Below are 27,028 nucleotides of genomic sequence, written 5' to 3' on the forward strand. Positions count from 1 at the left end.
CAATAGTATTTGAAGTTTTCCATGAAATAAGCTAAATAATTTTTTTTTAAGTAAGATGATGCTATTATTTTTAGTGTAAGGTTTTCCAAACTCTGCTACTAGATTCAATGTTTTAAAAACACCTACACTGTATTTCACCTTCTTTTTTGGAAAATCAAGCAGAATGAGTTACAATGGCTACTATTTTTGACAACCCACAAGGCAGACAAATTAAGTGTTTCTTATATATTCACTTAAGTTCCCATCTCAGTGAAAGAATAACACTTTTACTGTTAAAGAAGGACATAAAGCTAACCATTCTAAGAAGCGAGGATTTTCAGGAGGGTGATGCTGTCAAGAGCAGAGATCCAGATGCAACGGATTGTCCCCTCTTTGAGCCTGTCCTACGGGCTTGAGAAAGCAGAAACAGAAACAAATTTATAATAAACTGTTGCATTTTATCATTTAAAGAGATCTGTCGTTCAGTTGCTAGGTTGCGTCCGACTGTTTGCGAGCCCACTGACTGCAGCACTCCAGGCTTCCCTGCCCTTCACTGTCACCCAGAGCTTGCTCAAACTCATGTCCACTGAGTCAGTGATGGCATCCAACCATCTCATCCTCTTCAACCCCTTCTCTTCTTGCCCTCAATCTTTCCCAGCTTCAGGGTCCTTTCCAATGAATCAGCTCTTCACCCCAGGTGGCCAAAGTATTGGAGCTTCAGTTTCAGCATCAGCCCTTCCAATGAGTTTCAGGGTTGATTTCCTTTACGATTGACTGGTTTGATCTCCTTGCTGTCCAAGGGATTCTCAAAAGCCTTCAACACTACAATTCAAAAGCATCGATTCTTTGGCACTCCACCTTCCTTTTGGTCCAACTCTCACATCTGTACACGAATACTGGAAAAAACATGGGTTTACCTAAAGAGATGCTTCCCACCTAAAAGAGAATGCTGTTGTCTTAAAGAAAGTACTCTTCTACAAACAAGTTGGGTTGATTGAAAGACAGAGAGCTTGAAGATGAGCTGTTGGACCAAAAAGAAACAGGCACAGGGCAGACTCAAGCAGCAGTGGGAGTCCTGTGCGCAGGTGAGAGTGAAACAGGAGGAAGGGGGCAGGGGACAACCTTTGAAAGAATGGCCTAACCCAAGCTCACGGCATAAACTGATTAGAACCATATGGGTCTGAGCTGGTGGATGAGCTGACTTCCACTAGACCTTGAACCTCTCAGTATATGCTCATTGGAACACATCAGTGAGCTAAATGGCACTCCCACAGGCTCTGTGACCACTCCAAGACTGACCATCAAAGAGCAAAATGTGGGTAGCGGCCCAATGCTTGGAAATCTCCACCCCTTCCCTCAAATAGTTTGAATAATCCTCCCCCACATTAGTCCATGAAATTACCCAGCCCATCAAAATTAACCATGCCATAGTCCGAGGCCACTCTTTCACCTTCTGAGATGGCTCACACTCTGCCTGTGGAGTGTGTTTCCCTCTAAATAAATCCACTTCTTTTGTATCACTTTGGCTCTCATTTAATTCTTTCTGCAATTAGACATCAAGAATCTGAGCATCATGAAGTCCTGAAACCAGGCGTGTGATCTCAGTTAAAAGACTGTGGGTTCATGTCTCAATCTGAAGGATATGGTTTCAAGAATCATCAGAAGACAGCAACATACAGCAGTGCTTGGAATCCATTTCACAAGGAAAACTAGCCTAGCTTGACTGTAACATTTGGCCATTTTAAGTAACCAAGGTCAGGGCCTAGGTCTCAGTGTAGGAATGAGTCCTTATTGTTCCAAGTACTTTATCTGAACCATCATCTAAATGGACCTGACCTCTAGACTTCCCTCAGCAAAGAGAATTATCTTCAAGAAAATCCGTCTTGAAAAGTCTTTGAATTAGATAATGCATTCAAAGTACAGCAGAAAAAAAATGAATTCACATCAGAGTTTTCTTCAGAAATATGGCAACCATTTTTAAATTTGCTTCTGGGTCTCCTTGACAGCAGGAGAGGTAAAATATCATAAAACTTTCATTACATCTGTACTCTCTTCAAGAACCTCTGAAACTTATTAGATGGAAATGTTAATAAGTACATGGAGGGGGGTGAAAAAGGCTTTTTCTAAGCAAACATTTTTTGTTTAATTCTTAAAGGTAAGCAATTTTCTTAACTGTGGGGCTTCTTAGGGTGTTTAATAGTGTAGTGTGTATTGGCAATTTCTAATAGGGGAGATTTAATAGTCTATATTAACTGAACTCTAGGAACATTTTATTTTCAGGGCACAGATTGACAGCTTTTTTCAGAATACAGTTTGTGAAATAATATTGATACATGATTATTATCTAAAGTCCATACTCTAAGGCTTCCCATGTGGCGCTAGTGGTGAAGAATCCATCTGCTAATGCAGGAGATGCAAGAGATGTGGATTCGATCCCTGGACTGGGAAGACCCGCTGGAGGAGGAAATGGCAACCCACTCCAGTATTCTTGCCTGGAAAATTTCATGGACAGAGGAGCCTGGCAGTCTACAGTCCGTGGGTCTCAATGAGTCAGACACAAATGAGCACACACACATACATTGTCCATACTTTATTCAGTGTTCTATTTCTGGAGACATACATAAAAACAAAACATTCTGTCAGTTAACATTTTGGTCCTGTCTTCCTCACCCTCGATTGCCTAAAGTTTAGTCTCCAAACCATTCCAGTAGATTACACCATGCGACAACTGGCCAATAATCCACTAAGGTCTGGACTGAGACCAAGGCTGACAACTGCATTTTGCATGCTATTGGGCACGACTCTATTGATGTCCAGGCTTCCCTGGTGGCTCAGACAGTAAAGAATCCGTCTGCAGTGGAGAGCTGGGTTCAATCCCTGGGTTGGAAATATCACCTGGAGCAGGGCATGCCAACCCACTCCAGTATTCTTGCCTAGAGAATCTCTGTGGACAGAGGAATCTGGCGGGCTACAGTCACAGCAGTTACAGAGAGTCAGACATGACTGGGTGACTAAGCACAGCACAGTTATGGATGTTCAAGATATCATAGTTTCATACATGTGTAAGGAATATTTGCCCCTTAAAACCTCCCAAAATATTTGCAACTAACAGCAATTTTCTTCTATCAAAAATTTTTCACTATATATGTTTGGGCTGGAACTTCAAAATTTTGAACTTGATATGAAGAAAATTATTAACAAATGTTGAAACTCTGCTTGAGTGTCTCACTGTACCAGGCATGGCCTGACATTCTGTCACTCTGCCATCAGCTACCTGGATTTGGGAAGGGGCCTCTGCAAGCGCAGCATCACCCAGAGTGATGCTGAGACAAGTTGCAAGACAAACAGGAGGCTACCAAACACACCTCTCACACCTGACAGCTCAGTGAAGCCACTTTTTGTCTGAAAGTAATTAGGCCCAATAATATAGATTCACCACTTCTGTTTAAAAATCCAACATACTTTCAATTAGATACCAGCAGAGTTTGCTTTTAAAGGCTTTTCTTCTTTCTCCTCTTCTAATCCTTGAGACATCACCCAGTTAATTTCTAACAGCTTTTTAGGATGATTTATTGTTTAGTCTTTTTAATGACTAGGTTGTTTGCATCACAGTCCTTTTCCCTATTTGACTTTGTGTAAATGTTGTTGTTGTTGTTCAATTATTAAGTCCTGTCTGACTCTTTGTGACTCCATGGACTGCAGCATGCCAGACTTTCCTGCCCTTTACTATCTCCTACAGTTTGCTCAAATTCAGGTCCATTGAGTCAGTAACACCATCCAACCATCTCATCCTCTCCTGCCCCCTTCTTGTGCTGCCCTCAGTCTTTCCCAGCATCAGGGTCTTTTCCAATGAGTAGGCTCTTGGCATCAGGTGGGCAAAATATCAGAGCTTCAACTTCAGCATCAGTCCTTCCAATAAATATTCAGGGTTTATTTCCTTGAGGATTGACTGGTTTGATCTCCTTGCAGTCCAATGGACTCTCAAGAGTCTTCTCCACCACAACTCCAAAGCATCAGGTCTTCAGTGTTCAGTTTTCTTTATGGTCCAACTCTCACATCCATACATGACTACTGGAAAAACCATAGCTTTGACTATGTGGACCTTTGTCAGCAAAGCAAAGTCTCTGCTTTTTACTATACTCTTTAGGTTTGTCATAGGTTTCCTTTCAAGGTGCAAGTGTCTTTTAATTGCATGGCTACAGTCACCATCTTCAGTGATTTTGGAGCCCAAGAAAATAAACTCTGCCACTGTTTCCACATTTTCCCCCATCTATTTCCCATGAAGTGATAGGACTGGATGCCATTTGAATGATGCCATTTGCTGTTGTTGTTTTTTTTTTTTTTTAATGTTGCACTTTAAGCCAACTTTTTCACTCTCCTCTTTCACCTTCATCAAGAGGCTCTTTAGTTCCTCTTTGCTTTTTGCCATTAGGGTGGTATTGTCTGTATATCTGAGGTTGTTGCTATTTTTCCTGGGAATCTGCATTCCAGCTTGTGCTTCATCCAGTCCAGCATTTTGCATGATGTACTCTGCATAGAAGTTAAATAAGCAGGGTAACAATAAACAGCCTTGACACACTCCTTTCCTAATTTTGAACCAGTCCATTGTTCCATGTCCAGTTCTAACTGTAGCTTCTTGACGTGCATACAGGTTTTTTAGGAGATAGGTAAGGTGGTCTGGTATTCCCATCTCATTAAGGATTTTCCACAGTTTGTTCTGATCCATACAGTCAAAGGCTTAGGGTAGTCAATGAAACAGACGTAGATGTTTTTCTGGAATTCCCTTGCTTTTTCTATGATCCAAGGGGTGCTGGCAGCATGTGTCAACATACTGACCTGATTCAATGAGTGGGCATCAGCGACCATCAGGGAGGTTCCTAAAGTGGCAGTTGAAATAAATCCTCCATGGACCTCCTTAAGTATATTTGTCAAACATAATCATTGGTCACCATTTCCCCCAGCTGTTTAAAGAATAACCACCTTCTTTGATGTTGTAGCTGCATAAATTGCATCTTTAAGACAAAAAGGAGTCTGAAATCTTACTTTGAAAGATTTTTTTTTTAATATGTTCATCTCACCTGTCTTCCTATAGTGGCCTAATAAAGAATATGTTTTTTAAATATCTGTTGGGGCAGACTCTTTTGCTACTGAAAGTGAAATGAAAGTGAAGTCGCGCAGTCGTACCCAACTCTTCGCGACCCAATGGACTGTAGCCTACCAGGCTCTTCCATCCATGGGATTTTCCAGGCAAGGATACTGGAGTGAGTTGCCATTTCCTTCTCCAGGAGACTGGAGTGAGTTGCCATTTCCTTCTCCAGGAGATCTTCCCGACTCAGGGACTGAACCCGGGTCTCCCGCATTGTAGGCAGACGCTTTACCATCTGAGCCACCAGGGAAGTCCTTTGCTACTGAAGCTGACCCCAGTAGTCTCCCCATGTTGCTAGAGACGGCTGCAGAACCATGGGGATATTGCAGGGTTTTGTTTGCTCCCCCAAAGCTAGTCATGGTGAATTCCAAAACAGAAGATGCCAGCTCATCGTACTTTCACTGTGCCGAAGGAATGCTGACAGCACAGGCACGTAGACGGTCTCACCACAGAGTATCGCCTGCATAGTTCTGGCCTTTCCTACTCAGCCACAGAGCACCTTTTGCACAGTTTTGACTTCCCAGGTTAGAGTCACCTAGAGCTCACTGTGACTCTCACCATGGGTGCGTGCTAGATAATACGTCCTGGAGGAACCTGTTGGTGGTGATGGTGGAGTTACCACGTAGGTGTCTCCACTACTCTTGGAGTCATCCTGGAGCCCTTGATCTCTCTCCTTTGCTACAAGCAATCCATTTGTAACCCCTGTCTTCCTCTAGAAGTATATCCAGAATGCAGCCACTTCTCAGAATCTTCCTCACCCAAACTTTCACATTTTGCCTCCAAAGCAGAAATGGCCTCTGTTTGGTCTCCCTGCTTCCTCCATGCTGCCTTTATAGTCTGCTCAGAGTGACCCTTTTAAAACATAAGCTACATCATAATCCACTAGAACTCCATAAAAACTCCCTTCACACTCAGAATGTAAACCCAGAGTTCTGACTGTGGCTCTCAAGGCTCTCCTGACAGCTCTCCACAGTCCCCCTGCCTCTCTGGCGTCCCCCAGTACCTCCCCGTGCTCCCGTCCCCTGCCCTACGCTCCACTCCAGTGTCATCAGTCGTCTTGACTTGCCTGTCCCCAGACACTCCTGCTGGCAGGGGAGGGGGCTGGACTAATGTCACCTGATCAGAGGCTTCCCTGGCCACCCCACCCTGCTCACTCTCTGACCTCTTACCATTTATCACCATCTTACGTCTTTATTTGTTTGGGTGTTTATTGCCTTTCTGTCCCACAGGAACACAAGCTCCATGAGGCAGAAACTTTGTTAGTTTTAATCAACACAGTGTTTCTAAAACAGTACCTGGCACATAGGATCTCAGTAGATACTTCCTTGAATAAGCGAGTGAATGACTCAGAGTTTATTTTTACTAGTAATGCCCAGCCCACTGCAGCCTCAGAAGTAAGAGATGGAGCTCATCAGGGAAAACGAAAAAAATTGTTTGAAACCAAGGAATCCTAACCTAGGGTTAGACTTCTTGAGTTATCGTTTAAAAAGAAAAAAAGAATGCTCAGCAGTTTTGCAAGACACGAATGAGTGAATTACTCTGCAGTCAATGTTTCTGTCTGTTCACGTGGACTTCTTGCCCTGCTTACCATCTGCTTCACAGATGGGAAATAGGGGCATGAAGAGAGAGTTGTTCTGAGGAAATTTCATGGTGGTCCACTGGTCAAGGCTTTGCCTTTCAATGGAGGGGGTGTGGGTTCCATCCCTGGTCAGCGAGCTAAGATCCCACATGTCTCAGGGCAAAAAAAAAGAACAGAAACAAAATTATAACAGATTCAAATGTAAAGACTTTTAAAAAATGGTCCACATCAAAAAAATTAATTTAAAGATAAGAGTCATTATGAGAGTCAAATTAGATTAAATTCATATTCACTGATATTTCATGGGAAATCCCACCTTTGGATTTACTCTACAAGTAGGAAACAGAAGGAGCTCAGTTCTTTTATGACTTCAAATAATTTCCCTAACCCAAGGAAAGTGGTTTTCTCAAGCAGGTCTAACATACAAGACTGGCATCAGACTTGCCAAGTGAGAACTGTCTTCCTGTTACTAGCAGGGGACTGACTCCTGAGCTCCTGGGTAAGGTTCAGGGCGGCTGTGACAGAGCCCCAGGAGTTAATTAATCCTGAGTCATCTCCAGCCCACAGGAAATGCCAGTGACCTCCCTCTCCTGGACGGGTGCCAGGCTCAGCTCTGTCACCTTCCCTTGAAGGGCAATGTGTTTTCTTTCCTTTGCTTTTAAGTGATCGTATGGGATTTAAGTCTAAGGAGGAATAAAGAAAAGGTTGTATAATCCAGGACAACCTTTCTGTCTCATTTTTGGTGGCAAATGATCCACAGGATGAACAACAAACAAACCAGAAAGGAGATACCTGGAAAGAGAGCTAGAGCTGGAACAAGGGGTCTAGAGATGGAGAAACAGACCTTTTGAAAGGTCCCCTGGAGAATTTCATTTCTTGCTAACAGCTGCTTTAGGATTCTCTGAACATCTCATATCTACTAGGAGCCAGTTTGCATGGTGATGCAGAGTTCAGGCTGGGGGAAGAAATCTGTCTCCAGGGCTTGCTGCCTGAGTGAGTTGAAACAGTGGGCAAGTTACATAGCTACTCCTGCCTCAGTTTCCTCATCTAGTAAATGGAGATAAACTAGTTCCTACTTCAAAGGGGAAGTGTGAGAATGAAATAGGACAATACTAATAAAATATTGAACAGTACGTGACACATAGGAAGTGCCCAATAAAGCTGTCTACAATAAACACAAATCCTGAAAGAAGTCAGATGGGGATTTACCATAAGTAGATGAAGCCTCAGGCCCAGCCCCTGGCTCACCCAGGTGGAACGGCTGAGAGCTGCAGGTGACTCCAGGGGAATGGGAAACCAGATGACCATCAGGAAGCATTTCTAGGTAAACATTTCCAGTTGATTGTCTAATATAATTTCAAGAAGAAAGGGCTTGGAATCTTTAAGGCTTCAGTAATTTGTCGTCGTGTTTCTCTCTCTTTCTCATTTTTAAATTAATACACATTCACTTCCAATTTATTTCTCATTTACATTCCTTTTCCTAAAAAGTACCCCCTATATTATATAATCCTCAGGCCCCACAAAATCTAGATTCATCCCAGAATAATATAATTAAATATTTGCCATAATCTTGAAAAGTGGATATTGTCACTATCTCACAGTCTGGAAACTAAAATCCTGAGAGATAAGTGCTGTCCCCAAGGACATACAGTAGGACCAGATTCAGATACTTGTTTACACCAATATTCATAACAGCATTATCCATGATAGCCAAAAGGTGGAAACACACCAAATGTCCAGGGACAGATGAATGGATACAGAAAATGTGGTCTATGCACACAGTGGAATATTGTTTAGACTTACAAAGAAGTGGAATTTGGATACACACTATAATGTAGATGAACCTGGAAAACACTTTGCTAAGTGAAATAAGCCAGACACAAAAGGCTGTATTGTATGATTCCACTTATACAAGGTACCTAGAACACTCAAATTCATAAAGGAATGGTAGCCTCTAGGGGCTGGAGGGGGCAAATATGAATTATTGCTTAATGGGTACAGAGCTTTGGTTTGGAATGGTGAAAATTTTCTGGAGATGGATAGTTGTAAAGGTTGCATGGCAGTGTAAATATACTTGATGCCAATGAATGACACACTTGAAAACAGGTATAATGGTAAATTTTATGTTATGTACATTTACCAAATTGAAAAAGGAAACTCTGGACTATGAGGTAAGACCTAGGTCACAAAATTTTCTCTAGCACTTAGCATGTTTTGGGCATTGCACACAAAGGTGACAGGAAGCTGCTACACATCCTCCTTTAAAATAATGTTTCTGAAGCTCTCGAAATTTGAAACGAAGGTGTCCACTTCCAAATTCAGGCTTCCCTGGTGGCTCAGTGGTAGAGAACCCACCCACCAGTGCAGGAGACGCAGGTTTGATCCCTGATTGGAAAAATCCCCTGGAGGAGAGCATGGCAACCTACTCCAGTATGCTTGCCTGGAGAATCCCAAGGACAGAGGAGTCTGGCAGGTTACAGTCCATGGGGTCACAAAGAGTGGGACATGACTGAGTGACTGAGCGCCAGCACTTCCAGATTCTGTGCTCCCCAGGTTACACACACCTGCAGGTCAGTCACAACCTTCTGCCCACCAGGCAGTGCGTCACACACACAGTTACACCAGCGCCAGACCCAAGAGCAAAGTCTCCACTTCCACTGTCTTCTTTCAGCTGTTCACTATGAAACAGTTTCATAGAAGGACTACTGGAGGGAGATCTGTCTCTTGTCCTTGAAATACAGCTGGTGACATAGAGAGGCCATCCCATCCCAAGAGCTGGCAGTCATTACTAGGTCCCTAGAGTTCAATTTGGCTCCCAGCCAGGTTTACTCAGTGTTTATTCCCCCAGGAGTGTTTTGAGGTGCCCCAGGGCTGGTCTAGCCGGCCCCAGATTGTTATTGTCTGATGTGAATGAGGGGCTGGGTCCAGGCAAGATCCAAGCCAAACAGAGTGAGTCAGATGAGCTCATGTGACTTCCTAAGGTCAGGATTCCACTGAAGACAGTCTCAGAAGCAAAGGCCAGTAAAGGAGTGGGGTGCAGGGGTCATTGCTTCCTTGGGCTGTGTGATGCTCTGCAACTCTACCCACACCTGGGCTCAGATCTCTTGAAGAGGGTCAGACCCCCAGAGTCCTAGGCTGGGAGTCTGAGCACTTGGGATAGTAGGCTTCTATCCTATGGGCCAAGCGGCGTGTCTAAAAGTCTGGATGGTGTGACTTAGGATCTCTGGATCTTAAGGGATACGGAGACACCCTCAACCACCTCTAAGCAATGGGAATTTACTGAAGGGATGCACATTGTGCTAAAAGAGATAAGATCCTGGGGAAACTCAGGAAGGGCTGTGCCTGAGAAAGGTCCAATCTGAAAGGGCATTTGGGATCATGGCCTGGGCCATGTTCCTTCCCCTTGACAAAGTGAGTGTGGGGGTCTAACGCTGGTGTTTTCCATTCACATGACTCAGGCACCCTCCTCAGCTGTTTTCACTAGTGACATTCGCAACCTGTCCTCTTGTTGACTCATTAGAGTTCTCATCTGCCTCACTCATCTGTCTCCTCAGAGCTGCCGATTCCTCCCAACACTCCTGAAGCATCTTTTCCTGCAACCTGATGTCCTCTCTCTGCCGGTTTCAGCTTCCATTATCGAAGCCCTGATTTTTTTAGTCTGTATTTCCCAGTTTAAGTTCTATGGATACAGAAACAGGGGTAATTCATCTGGTTGCCTTGTCTAAGGGGACGGTCTTCATTTGGGAGACTTTATTCGGAGCTGACCAGTTTTTGTTGTTGTTTAGTTGCTACGTTGTGTCCGACTCTTTGTGACCCCATGGACTGTAGCCCTCCAGGCTCCCCTGCCCACGGAATTTTCTAGGCAAGAATACTGGAGTGAGTTGCCATTTCCTTCTGCAGGGGATCTTTCTTATCCAGGGTTCAAACCCCTGTCCCCTGCATTGGCAGGCCGATTCTTTACTGCTGAGCCACCAGGGAAGCAAGTTTAGGGAGCAGCTAGAACTCCTTCCATCCCCACAGCCATGGTCAGGTACTTTTCCAGGCACCAGATCTTTAGGAAGCAAGAATATTTTCCCTATGATGAATCATCCAGAGTGGATGGAGGTTTTCTTGTAGCATTGTTTTTTATATTTTCTCTTAAATGTTGCCCCTTTTCTCCACCCTGTATTTTAAGCCCTTTCACAGCCCAAGCAGGGAACGTCTTTCCCCACTTCTAACGGCGTGCTGTGTCTTCTAAAACTATTTATTCATTTATTTACTCACTATTCGTGGAGTACCAGCTTTGTCACAGGTAAAATACTATATAATGACAAGCTAAAAATTATCCACTTATTGATAAATATTGACTATTTACAAAGTATCTGGCTTTATGCTACTTGCTGGGAATATAAAGATCACTGAGACACAGTCACTGCCTGATGCATAGTGAAGAATTCAATAAATACTTGTTGAATAGATCAATGCCTTAAAGAGCTTCACAGTCTATTGGGGGAGAGATGCAAGGATTTCAGCAATTACAAGCAGATTGGAAAGGGCCATCCTGGGGAAGGTCCCAGGAAGGGAGGCCTGGTGAGACTCAAAACGTCTCCCTATGGGCACTGATGTCTGTGGGAGACGTGGACAGTGAGCTGAATCAGCCAAATGAGAGGAATGAGGAGGAGGCCCGTGCCTCCTGGCAGCACAACTGGCCTGTGCAGAGGCTTGGAGGTGGGGAGGACTGAAGATCAGAGAGGCTGCGACTGAGGACAGATAGTAAATAAAGCTGTGCAATTAGGACTTTAGGGGCAGGGTGGAAGTCTGCACAGAGGATAGTAAAATAACACACCCTTCCTACTCCTCTTTCCTCCTACCCAGATTTATTATCATTTTTCATAGCCCCTTAGGACAGCCTGATTTTAAGAGTCTGTCTCCCCACACTGTTCCCCAGCCTGGAATATACACCTTACAGGCCAAGAGCTTGGCTTTGCTCACTGACATATCTTTTGCTTTTAGAACGATGTTTAGCACAAAGCAGATGCTCAATAAATATTTGTTGAATAAATGGATAAATAAACAAACCAATGAATGATGACTAATATAGGATACAAGTATTATCCAGAGATAGGGGGATTAAAAAGCAGAGACATCACTTTGCCAACAAAGATCCATATCATCAAAGCTATAGTTTTTCCAGTAGTCATGTACAAATGTGAGAGTTGGACCACAGAGCAGGCTGAGGGCCGAAGATTTGATGGTTTCAAATTGTGGTGCTGGAGAAGATTCTTGAGAGTCCCTGGGACAGCAAAGAGATCAAACCAGTCAATCCTAAAGGAAATCAACCCCAAATAGTCATTGGAAGGACTGATTCTGAAGCTGAAGCTCCAATACTTTGGTACCTGATGCCAAGAGCCAACTCACTGGAAAAGACCCTGATGAGCAAAAGAAGAAGGGGGCAGCAGAGGATGAGATGGTTAGACAGCATCACCCACTCAATGGACATGAATTTGAGCAAACTCTGGGAGATAGTGGCAGACAGAGGAGCCTGGCTTATTTCTACAGGCTTCTTGCCATGTTCTCTCCAGATTCCTGTGTGTAACAGAGTTCAAAATTGAACAAAGCCTTCTGAGAAGAACCTGAGCAGTCTATAATTAGTTTTCCTCTCTTCACACAGCTTTCACACACTTGCCTAGAAATACACTTTTAAAAGATAGTCTCCCGGGACATAACTCTGGCCACAAAGAAGCCTGTCTAAGGTTAAGCAGTTTGGAGAGTTACAAAGTGAATATTTGTTTGCAATATCTATACACCCCTAACACTATCTTGAATGCATGTGGAAACATTCATAATCAGACTCATGAAATTAGTGATAGAATATGTATATTTTAAATCTCTCTTTTGTTCAACAAATAAACATCTTCTGTGTGCCAAGCAGTAAGTTGGAAGCAGGGACAGTACACACGAAAGAGAACTTGGTCACCGTCTGGAAGGGAGGGGTTCAAAAGCTCAGGCACCACTGTTTTCTGTTTCCATTGCTGTTTGAGACTAATTTTGTTCTAATTTAATTTTAATATATTATTTTTTTTCTAATAATGGATTTAAATAGGAATTTGATATTTATGGGGAAAAATATCTTTCATCCAATTTAAAAAACAATGGAACACAGTATTTTGCTTTCCCTAGCCTGCCTTCTATTATAAATTGTAAAATAGTGATTTTTATTTTTCAGAGTTCATCTCAATTCTCTGAAAGGACTTAACAATGGAACATAAAAATCTCAGGTATTTGCCTTTAGCTCATTTTTTAAACCCTCCTGATACATAACTGACATATTCATGCTTTTATTTATCACCTTTACTGTTTACATTAAGTTATAACTATTTTAGAAACAACTTTAGATCATATTTCAATTATTCTTTTGACATTTCACCAGTCATTATTTTACTAAAGGTATCAACTTCCTCTAGGATGCAGAGAGACTAATAGAACCTACACAAAAATTTCTGCTGAATGAATTTCCCCACCTTCTTGGTGATTGTACACCTGCCTTCCTTATAAGGAGAACAAGGAAGTAAATCATGTTGGAGTTGCTCTTAAACACAGCTTTTCTTCTTTACCTGTCCAGGTAGCTTCTGTTTTCATTTCAGTCTTAATGAAAACTTTTTTATTTACATCTCAAGTTTCTTTTCAAAGCAGCGTAAGTAGTATTTACAACTTTACACTTCAAGAAAGAAAGACTTTTAACAGTGTTCAGCTTTGGTCTTGTAATGTTGAAGTAATTCATTTTTTAATCTGTCTGCACAGCGAGAACTGAAACGGATGGGGATTGAACTGCTTTGCCTGTTCTTTCTATGTCTAGGAAGGAATGATCACGTACAAGGTAAGACTTTAGTTTCTCCGATATATTGCTTTTGTGGTACGCTTGACAAACCTGTCATGCAGCTCAGAAACTAGATCTGAAGTCATTTTTTACTTGAGCTGTTCAATTGCTCTTTGCCATTGAACGAACACTTTAACAAATTACAGGCAGACGCAGGACTGTTCCCACAGCGAATGCTCCGGGCTTTAGGTAAATAAATGCAAAGGTTGCACGGGCACCTTAATGAGAGAATTAAACAGCACTATGCACAAGAGGATTTCTTAGTACCCTTGTGACAACCATTTTGGTAACTTTTCTAGCTATCTTATTGTACAACAAGGCCTTCCACTTGAGAGTGATAACCTTGAGACAGAAAAGGGATCTATCTTTTAAAATAAAGCTATAGTACATTTGAAAGAGAAACATTCTTTAGTGGCTGTGAATAATTTTGAAAAATTGAAGGGGGGTGATGCTGAATGAGGGTGATAAGTATGATGATCCTGTATTTGTGAACTCTGAGATACTTTCACATTTTAAGAAAAAAAAAACAAGAGAGAGACTGATTATTTTTGGCTGCTAAGACATGCATATTTTCAATGCCATAGATGTAAAATACGAACTTCACTGTGGCTCGCTAACATTTTGAGGACTGATCTTCGAAGCCTGAAAAATGAACTCTGATACTGTTTTGTTCAAGTGCTTTAAGAGCTGTAGGTCTCACGAGTGGAGTGGCTGAGATGTGCTGAATCCCTTGTGTCTTGCTGGGTTTGAACACAGGTGGCTGTGCTGTGGGGGGTGCGGAGACCTGTGAGGACTGCTTACTCATTGGACCTCAGTGTGCCTGGTGTTCTCAGGAGGTAAAACCAACGACCTCAGCATGTTTGTAAAAAGTGCACTTACATTTACGGTAATTCCGTCTGTGACCGTTCTCACAGTGTTCCGCTTTCCGTGGTGTTATAGGAGTGACACAGATCAGGAAGGGAGAACGTAAACATTAGTGATGCCAAGTGTTCTTCGTGTGATTACATTCCAAAGCAATTTGAGAAAGAGTGAATGTCAAATTATTTTGAAATATATGAGCTCAAGATTCTTTCTTTGACCTGATGCCTCCTCTTATTTTAAGGCCATTTCTTCCTGCTCACATGTAAAATGTTGAGGCTCTGGGCAACCAGAGCTCATGGAGGTGATCTTTTCTCAAGTTAAACATACGTTTAATTTCAGTATCATAGTTCTATTCCATCTGGGGACCAGCATCCTTTCTGAATCACTAACAGGATCCAAGAGAAGGCTCGGGGTAAACTTTACTGTTCAAACATTATCCAATTCTTTTAAAAATTACATCCGCTGGGTGACTCTGTACCACAATGACAGAACCTGAAGCAGACATCCCTATCTGATCAGACTGAACACTATGTGAAGGTAGCAGGGGGATTGGGGATGTATAACAAGCCATCCTGAATCATGGCTTCCGGCGACACTACAGAGGAATCTGTAAATGATTCCTGGTAAGAAAGACCTGTATTAGCTCTTTCTGGATTGAAAACAGTTCTTTACTAAATCTCATAAAGAGAATCTCAACACAAATCAACCTGTCAGATTCTTGCCAAATTCAGCAAGAACTGAGTAGCATGTTCAAGGGGAAAGAACCTGGTTGCCCAATTCAAAACCAGGCTGTGGCTGCTAAAACCCCACATTTCAGTTACCTGTGTCCATGGAGGGAGGGCTCACAGAGCAGAGCAGAAACCCAACTCAGTCCCTGACCTCTACCGAGAGGGTCAAGCAGAAGGGCAGTGACTTTGGGTTCATATATCAAAGCAGCTTTGGGAATATACAAAGAGGGAAAAGCCCACATTTTTTGACATTGACTCCCTGAAGAAGACAATGTTAGGTTCATGCCAGAGACATAAAACAACAGATCAGTCTAACAAAGTGCCCACCTCTAAAATTTTCATATAAAAAAAAAATTTTTTTTTTTTTGCACCCATTGAAGAGAGCCTCTTAAGTTACACCTGATAGGTTCTCTTGTGGCTAATACTCTGTAGTCAAATCTAGTCAAAAGGCCAGATTATTCTGAGAGATCACTCACTGATATAACTAATAGTAGAAGTATTATTATCAATAGAGAGAGTTGGAGCCAAAAGTAAATTAGGCTTCTGCTTAGAGCAGACAGAAAAATGGTTCCAGGGTTAACGCCACCTCTGATCTTGTGGCAAACATAGTGATTATACGTTCTATCAGTGACACAGTGTTAAGAAGGATTCTGAGGGCTTGTTAAGCCACCTTGTGCTTTGGATAAATCGTGGGAAATTACAGAATTTGTTACCCCTCACCAGGGCCTCAAATATACACAGGCCTGGCTGAAAGATAACAAATTATATTCTCAAAAGTCAGCTTCGGGAGAAATGTAGCTTCCTTAGTTGGTGAAACAGCAGGAATGGTTTAGAATTCCAGTGAATGAAGGAAAACAGTATGAACTTGGTTTGTTTCTCTCCAAGCCTGAGAGACAACAGGCCTGAAGTTCAACCTTGCCTAGAGCCTCACCAACTCAAGAGCAGCCTTGGCTGGTGGATAAGATAGGTGTTATCTCTTGACTATATCTTTCTGTTCTGAGTGTTCCATGGTTGGATGGCTGCATCTCTGCCTGGGAACACCCATCTCCCTGCCTCTGGAAACTCAGGTGGATAAGAGGGGAATTGGCAAACTCCTGAGTCCTAAGCAGGAAAGCAGTCTCTTACACCATTTCTCTTTCATTTTGCTTCTCCACATGCCAATGTTGGAGAAATTTCTAAAAGATCTTAAACTAGAATAACGTCCCCAAGAGGACAACTTTGGTGAAGTAATACTGTAATATAAGAGTAATACATCCACAAATTAAACCAGGACAGAGAGTAGATAGGGCAATATCACAACCTTTGACCTTTGGGAAGCCACGGAAAAGCCTCTTTGTCACTGGATTTAGCGATAGACACACTGAGAATTTGGACAGTCCCAGGATCGCATATACCTGCAGGTTATCCTCAATGATAATTCACATGATGATGTCAGCTCTGTGACCCAGTTATTTCAAAGATCTGGTCACAGCACAGGAGAAGCTTTTAAAAAGTGAGCATTAAAAAGAAAAATGAAAGAAAAGGGAAAAAAGGAAAAAATAAATCAAGTGAATTCACTTGAATACAATTAAAAGGAAACTCCACTCTTACTCAGAATTTTACTGGCAGAATTCTATGGTTATTTTGCTATAACTTTAGACCTACATTCAATGTCAGGCATGTGGGCATATAATATATCAAGGCAAGATACCTAACTAGCAAACAAGCAAAAAATAATCTTATAAAAAATGTCTTCTTTTTATTCTTTATTGTTGTCTTTCTCTCTATTGTTTTTTCTCTTTTAGAATTTTACGCACCTATCTGGAGTTGGAGAAAGATGTGATACCCCAGCAAATCTTTTAGCTAAAGGATGTCAACTAACCTTCATCGAAAACCCTGTCTCCCAAGTTGAGATACTTACAAATAAGCCTCTCAGCATAGGCAGACAGAAAAATAGCTCCGACATTGTTCAGATTTCACCTCAAAGCTTGGCTCTTAAACTGAGACCAGGTATGTTATGATTTACACAGTCATTGGCTTACGTAAATAAATCTAATGTCGTATATGTGCTGCCATATATATGTGCTTAGTCACTCAGTCATGTCCAGCTCCTTGTGGCCCCATGGACTGCAGCCTGCCAGGCTCCTCTGTTCATGGGGATTCTCCAGGCAAGAATATTGGAGTGGGTCACCATGCCCTCCTCCAGGAATGCCACATATAATAATACAGTATTCCATTAATACGCCTTGAACCATATTACATGTCATTGTTTATTATGACTCAGATTTCCCATTCTTAAGGAAATAGAGAATTGCTAGGCTAACACTTTTCTTTATTCACATTGGTCACTTTGTACTCCAAATGTGTTACCAAAAAAAGCCTTATCTAATAGTAACCGTTTGAATTACTCAAATGTTGTTAAGGCTTACCTCACATTTCTTCAAGGGTTGTAATGTGGCTTTAATCGCCTCTTTATTTTCTTCTTTTCTAAACCCGCATACAAAAAAAATCAGCTTATCTTCCATCTAAATGGATGCTAGTTCTCCCAAGGAGATATAAAATATCCCAACTTTCACCTCCTTCGGTTGCTCTAAATTCATGGGTGAAAGATTTCATGGGTTGGTTCCTTTATATACTTTGCCACATAGTGTATGAATTGCAAGTATCTTTGGTAAGTTCTTATTGAAATGAAATAGCTGGTGACTGTCTAGTCACAACTAAGTCTCCATGGGTTTTTATGGATCATCTTTTCTTGCGAGGGTGTTACAGGCCTTGAACAGACCCTGCAAGTTCAAGTTCGCCAGACCGAGGATTACCCTGTGGATTTGTATTACCTCATGGACCTCTCGGCCTCCATGGACGACGACCTCAACACCATCAAAGAGCTGGGCTCCCTGCTCTCCAAGGAGATGTCTAAATTAACCAGCAACTTTAGACTGGGCTTCGGCTCTTTTGTGGAGAAACCCATCTCCCCTTTTATGAAAACAACACCAGAAGAAATCGCTAACCCTTGCAGGTAAGTAAATGATTTTCTGGGATCTTCAAACACTGACTTCCTGTAGAGATAGCCTTGCTCTGAGCTGAGCTTGGCAGGAGCTTGCTGATTCCCTGGCAGTTCCCTCCCATCTGATCGGATGTCAGCAGCTCTCAGTTGCCTAGGTTATTCAGAACTAAAGGGATGTCATCCTTTTTTTCTTAAAGTAAACTATTATGTTTACTTAAAAGTTCATTTATTTTGTACTGGAGTAAAGCCAGTTAACAATGCTGTGACAGTTTCAGGTGGAAAGCAGAGGGGCTCAACCATACATATACATGTTTCCATTCTCAAGCAGACATCACTGTAATACATAAGTCCCCTACAAACAAACGAGTTCTGTTTTGAGAGCGCATTCGTAAGTTCACTTTGTAGGTCCAAAAAAGTTAGTCTAGGTACCCAACTAACAATCAGCTATGTGGTACTGCACTGTAATAGGTATATACAACTTTTCACACAAATAACACATAAAAACCTAACAAACACACAAAATAAACATTTTTAATCTTATAGTAAAGTACCTTGAAAAGTACAGTAGTACAGTAAAAAGCGGGCATACAGGGGCATGTTTGCATGTTCGAAAGTTCACAACTTGAAGGTTTATATGTACAGGATTTACTGTATCCAGTTCTAGCTTGGGTCTTCACAGCATTTGCCATATTTGCCTCCCTTCGGAAGGCTGCTGTTGCTGCTGCTAAGTCGCTTCAGTCGTGTCCGACTCTGTGCGACCCCATAGATGGCAGCCCACCAGGCTCCCCCGTCCCTGGGATTCTCCAGGCAAGAACGCTGGAGTGGGTTGCCATTTCCTTCTCCAACACATGAAAGTGGAAAGTGAAAGTGAAGTTGCTCAGTCCTATCTGACTCTTTGAGACCCCATGGACTGCAGCTTACCAGGCTCCTCCATCCATGGGATTTTCCAGGCAAGAGTACTAGAGTGGGGTGCCATTGCCTTCTCCACTTTGGAAGGCAGGCTGTGACAAATTTGTATTTGTATTCTGCAGACACAGGGACAGAATCTTTTACTGTAGTTTCCACTGGCCTGAGCCCATCCTCAGCCCCTCAGAGGCTTTCTATCCTCAATGACCACCACTCTTTGAGGCTCTTGACAGTAAGTCACATTTTCTCAGAGTATCTGTCTCCACTACAATGACTGCTGCCAAAATAACAGCTTTTGGAGTGATTTCTAATGTACTTTGGGAAATGTGACTTTCTCTTATTGCTTGGAAAATGCCTTTGTAGCCTTTACTGCTGTCAAATTCAGTAGGAAATGAGGCAATGGATCCATTATAATATGCTCTAATCAGTTACTAAAACCATGTATTATCTGGGTGATGGTCAAAGGTAAGTTGCTTTTTGATAGCTTACTTCTACATGTCAATGACATGGTCAAAATAAAAGTATTTGATATCCTTCTTTTGAAAAAGAACTTCCATTTGCTCTGTGCCAGACCCTATGCTGAAGGTTTTATATACATGACCTCATTCAGTCTTCATAATAACTTCAGGTCAAAGCAGGTTTCATCATCTCTATACTGAGAGGAAGTAACAAAGGCTGTGAGAAGTTAGTAATTTACCTGTGGCAGCATGACTAATCAGTGATACACCAAGATCTGGGTTGGTCCAAAAACCAAGCCTTTTACTACTCTGAATCTAGTATAGAAGAAATGGCTTTCCAAACATATATTGACTTTTCACACTAGTTTACACCAACACATTAATCTCTTTAAAACAGTTTTTGCAGTATCATTTTAAGACATTTCAATGTGGTTCCAAACTAGAATCTGATGGCCAGAAGTGTTTTGACCTTGAAAAGAATTCATCACTGATTGTACCTCCTAGGAATTGCATTCGGTTGCAAATATCAGAGATAATATTTGTCCCCAGTCCCCCACTTCTCAAGGTATAATTGACATGTACTAAAATACACACAGCAGAAATGTTCAATTTCATGAGTTTGACAGTTGAATATATCGATGTGATCACCACTTAAAACATGACATAGACCAATTCCATCACCTCAGAAAGTTTCCTTATGCCCCTTCATAGTCAGTTCTGCTTTCCCAGAGGCAACCATTTTCTGATTTCTGTAAGTTAAATTGGTTTTGCCTACTCTTGGATTTCACATGAATGGAAAATATGCTATACACCTTTTGTATCTAGCTTCTTTGGCTCAATATCATGTATTTGAGATTCATCCCTGATTTCATGTTTATCAGCAGTTTCTTCCCTTTTGTCCTAAGTAATAGTCCCTTGTACAAATTTATTATACTTTATCTGTCCATTGATGGACATTTGGGTTGTTTCCCAATTTCTGGCCATCATGAAGAAATATTGCTATGATCACTTGCATATAAGTCTCTGTGTGGATGTATGTTTTTATTTCTCTTGGATAGATATCTAGAATTCTAATTGCTAAATTGTATGATTTTTTTCATTTTGATGAAGCCCAATTTTTAATTGTATGATTAGTGTATTTTTTTGTCCTAAGACATCTTTGTTTATCCTAATGTCTCAAAGATTCCTGTTTTCTTCTAGAAGCTTCGTGGTTGAAGCACTTGCATTTAGGTCTATGATCTCAAATTAGTGTTTCTGTTTGGAATGAGAAAAAGTCTAGGTTTATCTTTCATTTACATGCAACTATCCAATTGTTGCAGCACTATTTGTTAAGCAAGTTTCTCCTTTCCCCGTTGAAATATCTTGATGCTTTTCTTAGAAAGCAATTAACTGTATATGTGTCTAATTCTGGACATTCTGTTCTAAACCATTGATCCATAAATATACTCATGTAACCATGTACCTACTCATCTACTCACTCATAATGTCACCTTAGAGGGACCACTTCACTTCTCCAAACTTTAGTTTGGAATGACAATACTGATGACACAAAGGGGGTTGTAAGGAGTGTGTAAGATAATGAAAGGAAATGTTTGATACTGAGCTTGACCATGAAGCTCTCACTGGGTGGTAGCTACTACCAACAACAGTAGAGTGGGGTAAAGGAAGGCCTAGTTGTTGTTGTTCAGTCACTCAGTTGTGTACGATTCTTTGCAACCCCATGGGCTGCAGCATGCCAGGCTTCCCTGTTCTTTACCATCTCCCAGAGCTTGCTCAAACTCATGTCCATTGAGTTGGTGATGCCATCCAACCATCTCATCCTCTGTCGTCCCCTTCTCCTCCTGCCTTCAATCTTTCCCAGCATCAGGGTCTTTTCTAATGAGTCAGTTCTTTCCATCAGGTAGCCAAAGTATTGAAGTTTCAGCTTCAGCATCAGTCCTTCCAATGAATATTCAGGGTTGATTTCCTTTAGGATTGACTGGTTTGATCTTTCAGTCCAAGGGACTCTCAAGAGTATTCTCCAACACCACAGTTCAAAAGCATCAATTCTTCAGCACTCAGCCTTCTTCATGATCCAACTCCCACATCCATACATGACTACTGGAAGGGAGGCCAGAGCCCTATACAAATTACAGTGAATAGGAACCTTAATGAGGACCACATATTTGAGCACTTGAAAGGTCAATGTTTTCCTGTTTTCTAGAGGTGTTTCTCTTATTCTTGTTGGCAAAATTTACCACTAGCTAAAGTTATAAATAATGAAATTTTTTTTTGCTGCAACATTAAATTTTTTCTTTTTTAATCATGTCCTTAATTCTCCAAGTTTCTCTGTCCAGATTCTACTCCCCACACATTTACACACCAAGAATTCAAACACCAAACACAAAAGTCAATCCTTTGATCAATCTAAACCCTATAATTAAGAAATAAAATGTTCTTTAGTAAGAAGACTAACAGAAGAAAAAGGGAAAAACATGGAGTTTTCCAGACCTGGGCTTAAATCATAACCTTGGAATGCCAGTCTCTTCATTTATAAATGGGGATAATAATATTCACTTCCTGGGCTATCCTGAGAACTGAGTAGGCTGGAACATAATAGACATTCAAACCAGTTTTAATTTCCTTCCTCTCATTAATGCTAATTTTCTCTAGTTATTTTAATCTAATGTTCCTAAAACTTTTAGATCTCAGGACTTCTTATACTCCTAAAAATTAAGATCCTCAAAATATCAATATTCAGTGTCTTAGAGTGTGAAACTAAGAAAATATAAAAATAATTAGTAATCAATTTATTTGATAATTACAATGAAAAACACACTGCATGTTACTATAATAACACACCTTTAGAAGAAATAACTACATTTTCCAAAATAGAACAACAGTTAACAAGAAAAGTGGCACTATTTTAATTTTTACAAATCTCTTAAAATATCTAATTTAAAAGAAACCAACTGAATTTTCACATCTGCTTCTTCATTTAATCTCTGGCAATATTTTATTTTGGTTGAATTCCATGAAGGAAGTCAAACCTCATTAGATATATAGTTGAAAAGGGGGAAAGCAGTTAATAGATTTTTCCAATGACTGTAGATTTTCTTCCTTGATATTACATTCAAACTGGACAAGAGATAAATTACGTTTCAGTGTGGTATCTGAAAAACATATCAGTGAACTTCCTATTTTGTTACACTAAAAATCATTGATCTGTTTTGAACTTTGAATGGCTTTTAAAAATTTATTATTATTATTATTTTTTTGGCTCTGTTGGGTCTTTGCTGCTGCACGCAGGCTTTCTCTAGTTGCAGAGAGCGGGGGTTACTCTCTAGCTGAGGTGTGTGGGCTTTTTGTTGCTGTGGCTTGCTTTGTTGTAGAGCACAGGATCTATCTAGCGTGAAGACTCAAGTGGTGCACAGGCTTATTTGCACTGTAGTATATGGGATCTTCCTGGACCAGGGCTTGAACCTGTGTCCCCTGCTTTGGCAGGCAGATTCTTTAACCACTGGACCACTAGGGAAGAGCCTGAATGGCTCTTTTATTGGTGTGTGTGTGCATGTGGTTTTGTAATATAATGCTTTGGTCATTTGGAAAATGAAGTTTCAGTGAGTTATGTAGATCTTAAAATTTCATGATAGAATATCTAAAAAATTATATTTTTTAATATTATCATTAATCCCATCAGATAAGTCTTGAAGTACTTAGAAGCTGTTAATGGATGGCCGATGAAAGTTCTGTGAAATTCTAACTTTCTAGTTATGTCAAATTTCATCATTGGCAACAAATCCTGATAGTTGTTTTCCTGAAAGTAACAGACGTACTTTCTTCATTTTAATCAAGATGATAGTTTGGCTGTCAAGCATTTTTTCAGGTAAAATGGTTGTTCCATAAACAACAGTTGAAACAACTATGAAAGTGCTTTTCCACTGTACGCATGTACTTCAGTGTACAGCAGGAACACTGTATGCACGTTTCCTATGTGGTCACACAGGAATAATTTTCAAAAAACATGTATCCAAGGGCATAGGCTTAATAAAATTACTGCAACCCACTCCAGTATTCTTGCCTGGAAAATCCCATGGAAAGAGGAGCCTGGTGGGCTGCGGTCCATGGGGTCATAAAGAGTTGGACACAACCAAGTGACTAACACACACAGCTTCACCAAGGGCAATAAAGTATGAAAAGATGCTCAACATCACTCATTATCAGAGAAATGCAAATCAAAACCACAATGAGGCACCATTTCACGCCAGTCAGAATGGCTGCTATCCAAAAGTCTACAAGCAATAGATGCTGGAGAGGGTGTGGAGAAAACAGAACCCTCTTACACTGTTGGTGGGAATGCAAACTAGTACAGCCACTATGGAGAACAGTGTGGAGATTCCTTAAAAAACTGGAAATAGAACTGCCATGTTAAGTCACTTCAGTTGTGTCCGACCCTGTGGGACCCCAGAGACAGCAGCCCACCAGGCTCCTCTGTCCCTGGGATTCTCCAGGCAAGAATACTGTAGTGGGTTGCCATTTCCTTCTCCAAGAACTGCCATATGACCCAGCAATCCCACTGCTGGGCATACACACTGAGGAAACCAGAATTGAAAGAGACATGGGTACCCCAATGTTCATCACAGCACTGTTTATAATAGCCAGGACATGGAAGCAACCTAGATGTCCATCAGTAGACGAATGGATAAGAAAGTTGTGGTACATATGCACAATGGAGTATTACTCAGCCATTAAAAAGAATACATTTGAATCAGTTCTAATGAGGTGGGTGAAACTGGAGCCTATTATACAGAGTGAAGGAAGCCAGAAGAAAAACACCAATACAGTATACTAAAGCATATATATGGAATTTAGAAAGATGGTAATGATAACCCTGTATGCGAGACAGCAAAAGAGACACAGATGTATAGAACAGTCTTTTGGACTCTGTGGGAGAGGGAGAGGGTGGGATGATTTGGGAGAATGGCATTGAAACATGTATACTATCATATGTGAAATGAATTGCCAGTCCAGGTTCGATGCATGATACAGGATGCTCAGGGCTGGTGCACTGGGATGACCCAGAGGGATGGTATGGGGAGGGAGTTGGGAGGGGGCTTCAGGATGGGGAACACGTGTACACCCGTGGCGGATTCATGTTGATGTATGGCAAAACCAATACAATATTGTAAAGTAATTAGCCTCCAATTAAAATAAATAAATTTATATTTAAAAAAAGAAAAGAAAAGAAAACAAACCAAAAAAAGGGCAATCAAGTGAAAGTAGCACTTTTTTTTTTAATTATGATGCATGTTTGATGGTAAAAAATATAAGGAACTAGGCAGTTTGGAGCAATTGCCTTGACATGTGCTAATGCACCAGCAGTTTTACTTACTCTTACTTTGCATCATCAGTGAAAATGTCAACAGTGAAAAAGACAAATATTATCTCTTATTATTATGAAGAACGTGTGACCTGAAAAACTCTTAAATTGTCTCAGGGACCTCTGTGGGTCTGCACACCACACTTTTAAAACCTTTAATCTAATCTCTAGTGCTTCTTGAAGTAGCTTGCTTTCTCTACCTTCATTAGATGGAAGGTCACTAAAATTTCACCATGTAGGAAGCCTGAATGATTTACATTTTTGAAAGACGTTTCCCTTATGCTATTGTCTAAGACACAGCAATACAAATCATATTTTCTATATTTGTAATGATAGCAAGCCACTCCAGTACTCTTGCCTGGAAAATCCCATGGATGGAGGAGCCTGGTAGGCTGCAGTCCATTGGGTCGTTACGAGTTGGACGCGACTGAGTGACTTCACTTTCACTTTTCACTTTCATGCATTGGAGAAGGAAATGGCAACCCACTCCAGTGTTCTTGCCTGGAGAATCCCAGGTACAGGGGAGCCTGGTGGGCTGCTGTCTATGGGGTCACACAGAGTTGGACACGACTGACGCGACTTAGCAGCAGCAATGAATTGTAATATACACTTAAAAATATTTAACAAGACAAAGAAAATTTTCTCCATCAAATATTTTGAGGGATTTTTTAAAACATCATTTCACATTTAATTTGGTGTTCGTTTTGTTTTTGAAGACTTGAACCATGAGAAATTCATAGTAGTTCTGCAAAGAAGAAAACTCAACCATGAATGTTTAGATTTCCTATATGTACACACAAAAAAATGAGTATATAATTTTAAATTTCAAAGGTAATAAGACCATGTGAAAATACAGACATAAAGAAAAAATGGAAATCATTTCTAATTCCACTAAAAACGACGATGTTAACCTTTTGTTATATATCTTTATAATCAGCAATAAGTAATTCCTTCAATTGCTATCTAAGAAAATAACAACTAAATATAAGCATTCTTTATAGGAAGAACTCTGACCAAAATGGGCAGTTTTCACTCAAAATTTCTTGACGTGACCCAGCTCTGACATTATACTTTGCTTAAGCTACATTCATCTCCCAGCACATGAATATGTTTATTGAATTAATAAAAAATGTATTCTCCTTTCTAAAAGATTAGAGTTCTAGTAAGAACTACATAGCAAATAATTCTAACCAACAAAGATACAAATTTCTGACCAGACAATAGGAATTCTAGTTCTCTGGCTCCAGAATAGGCTTTAATGCCATTTTGATACAGTATGAACCAACAGCCCCCTATAAAATACTAAACAATTTCCAAGACTAGCTTCCCTGGTGGCTCAAACGGTAAAGAATCTGTTTGTAATGTAGGAGACCAGGGTTGGATCCCTGGGTTGGAAAGATCCCCTGGAGAAGGGAATGGCTACCCACTATTGTATTCTTGCCTGGAGAATTCCACGGACAGAGGAACCTGGAAGGCTACAGTCCATAGGGTCACAAAGAGTAGGACAGAACTGAGCAACTAACACTTTCGAAAACTTTCAAGACTAGTTGGACTCCAGGGACAATGTAAACCTCAAAACACAGTTATATACTTTTTATGTAATTTTCACAGCAATTTTAGAAGTAGCTATTATTAAGTACCCTCATTTTATAGATGAGGACACAAGGATAGATAACTATCCAGTCTTTTTATTCTAAATCTATGCATTTTCTTCTACTCTATAGCTACTTTAAATATTACAGAGGCAATTAAGAAAAATGCTAAATTATTGTCATTTTGTAGGTTAACTTTTTAAAAATTCTTCATTTCACATTTTAAAATACATTTCATATTTGAAGGTGGGAAAAACTTGACTACATAAAAAGTTTTAAGATATATATCCAAGAACATTGTAAACTGAATTTTAAAACTACCAAGAAAAAAGTTTCATATTTTTGAGAGATAGAGTTCTTAAAATCATTAGAAAATTTAAAAAATACCTCATTAAGGAAATGGGATATCTCAGACTGTACCATTCGATGCTACAGAACTCAAACTCCCCTTGTACTGAAGCCTGAGAATACATCAGCTTATGGCTTGCTTTTTGTGAAAGTCTACTGACAGAAAGTAAGTGATTATCCTTGCAGACACCAGCGTTCTGGTTCTGGCAGAGCTCCATTTCTCAGTGTAAATA

General features: G+C 40.7%; 1 protein-coding gene across 4 annotated transcripts in view; it reads left to right on the forward strand.

Annotated features, from left to right (window-relative positions):
- The window catches only part of ITGB6 (integrin subunit beta 6), a 149,752-nt gene that overhangs the window by 43,376 nt on the left and 79,348 nt on the right, over nucleotides 1–27,028 (forward strand). The window contains exons 2-7 of one of the 4 annotated variants that reach the window (XM_061396132.1): nucleotides 12,910–12,961; nucleotides 13,148–13,377; nucleotides 13,485–13,560; nucleotides 14,317–14,396; nucleotides 16,934–17,138; nucleotides 17,898–18,144. In XM_061396132.1, the coding sequence (XP_061252116.1) occupies nucleotides 13,333–13,377; nucleotides 13,485–13,560; nucleotides 14,317–14,396; nucleotides 16,934–17,138; nucleotides 17,898–18,144 (653 nt within the window). In that variant the 5' untranslated portion in view covers nucleotides 12,910–12,961; nucleotides 13,148–13,332. The remainder of the gene's footprint in view (nucleotides 1–12,909; nucleotides 12,962–13,147; nucleotides 13,378–13,484; nucleotides 13,561–14,316; nucleotides 14,397–16,933; nucleotides 17,139–17,897; nucleotides 18,145–27,028) is intronic. The other 3 variants (XM_061396143.1, XM_061396154.1, XM_061396164.1) reach the window with 3 other exon arrangements.

This window comes from Bos javanicus, chromosome 2 (genome assembly GCF_032452875.1).
Source record: "Bos javanicus breed banteng chromosome 2, ARS-OSU_banteng_1.0, whole genome shotgun sequence".
NCBI classification, from domain to species: Eukaryota; Metazoa; Chordata; class Mammalia; order Artiodactyla; family Bovidae; genus Bos; species Bos javanicus.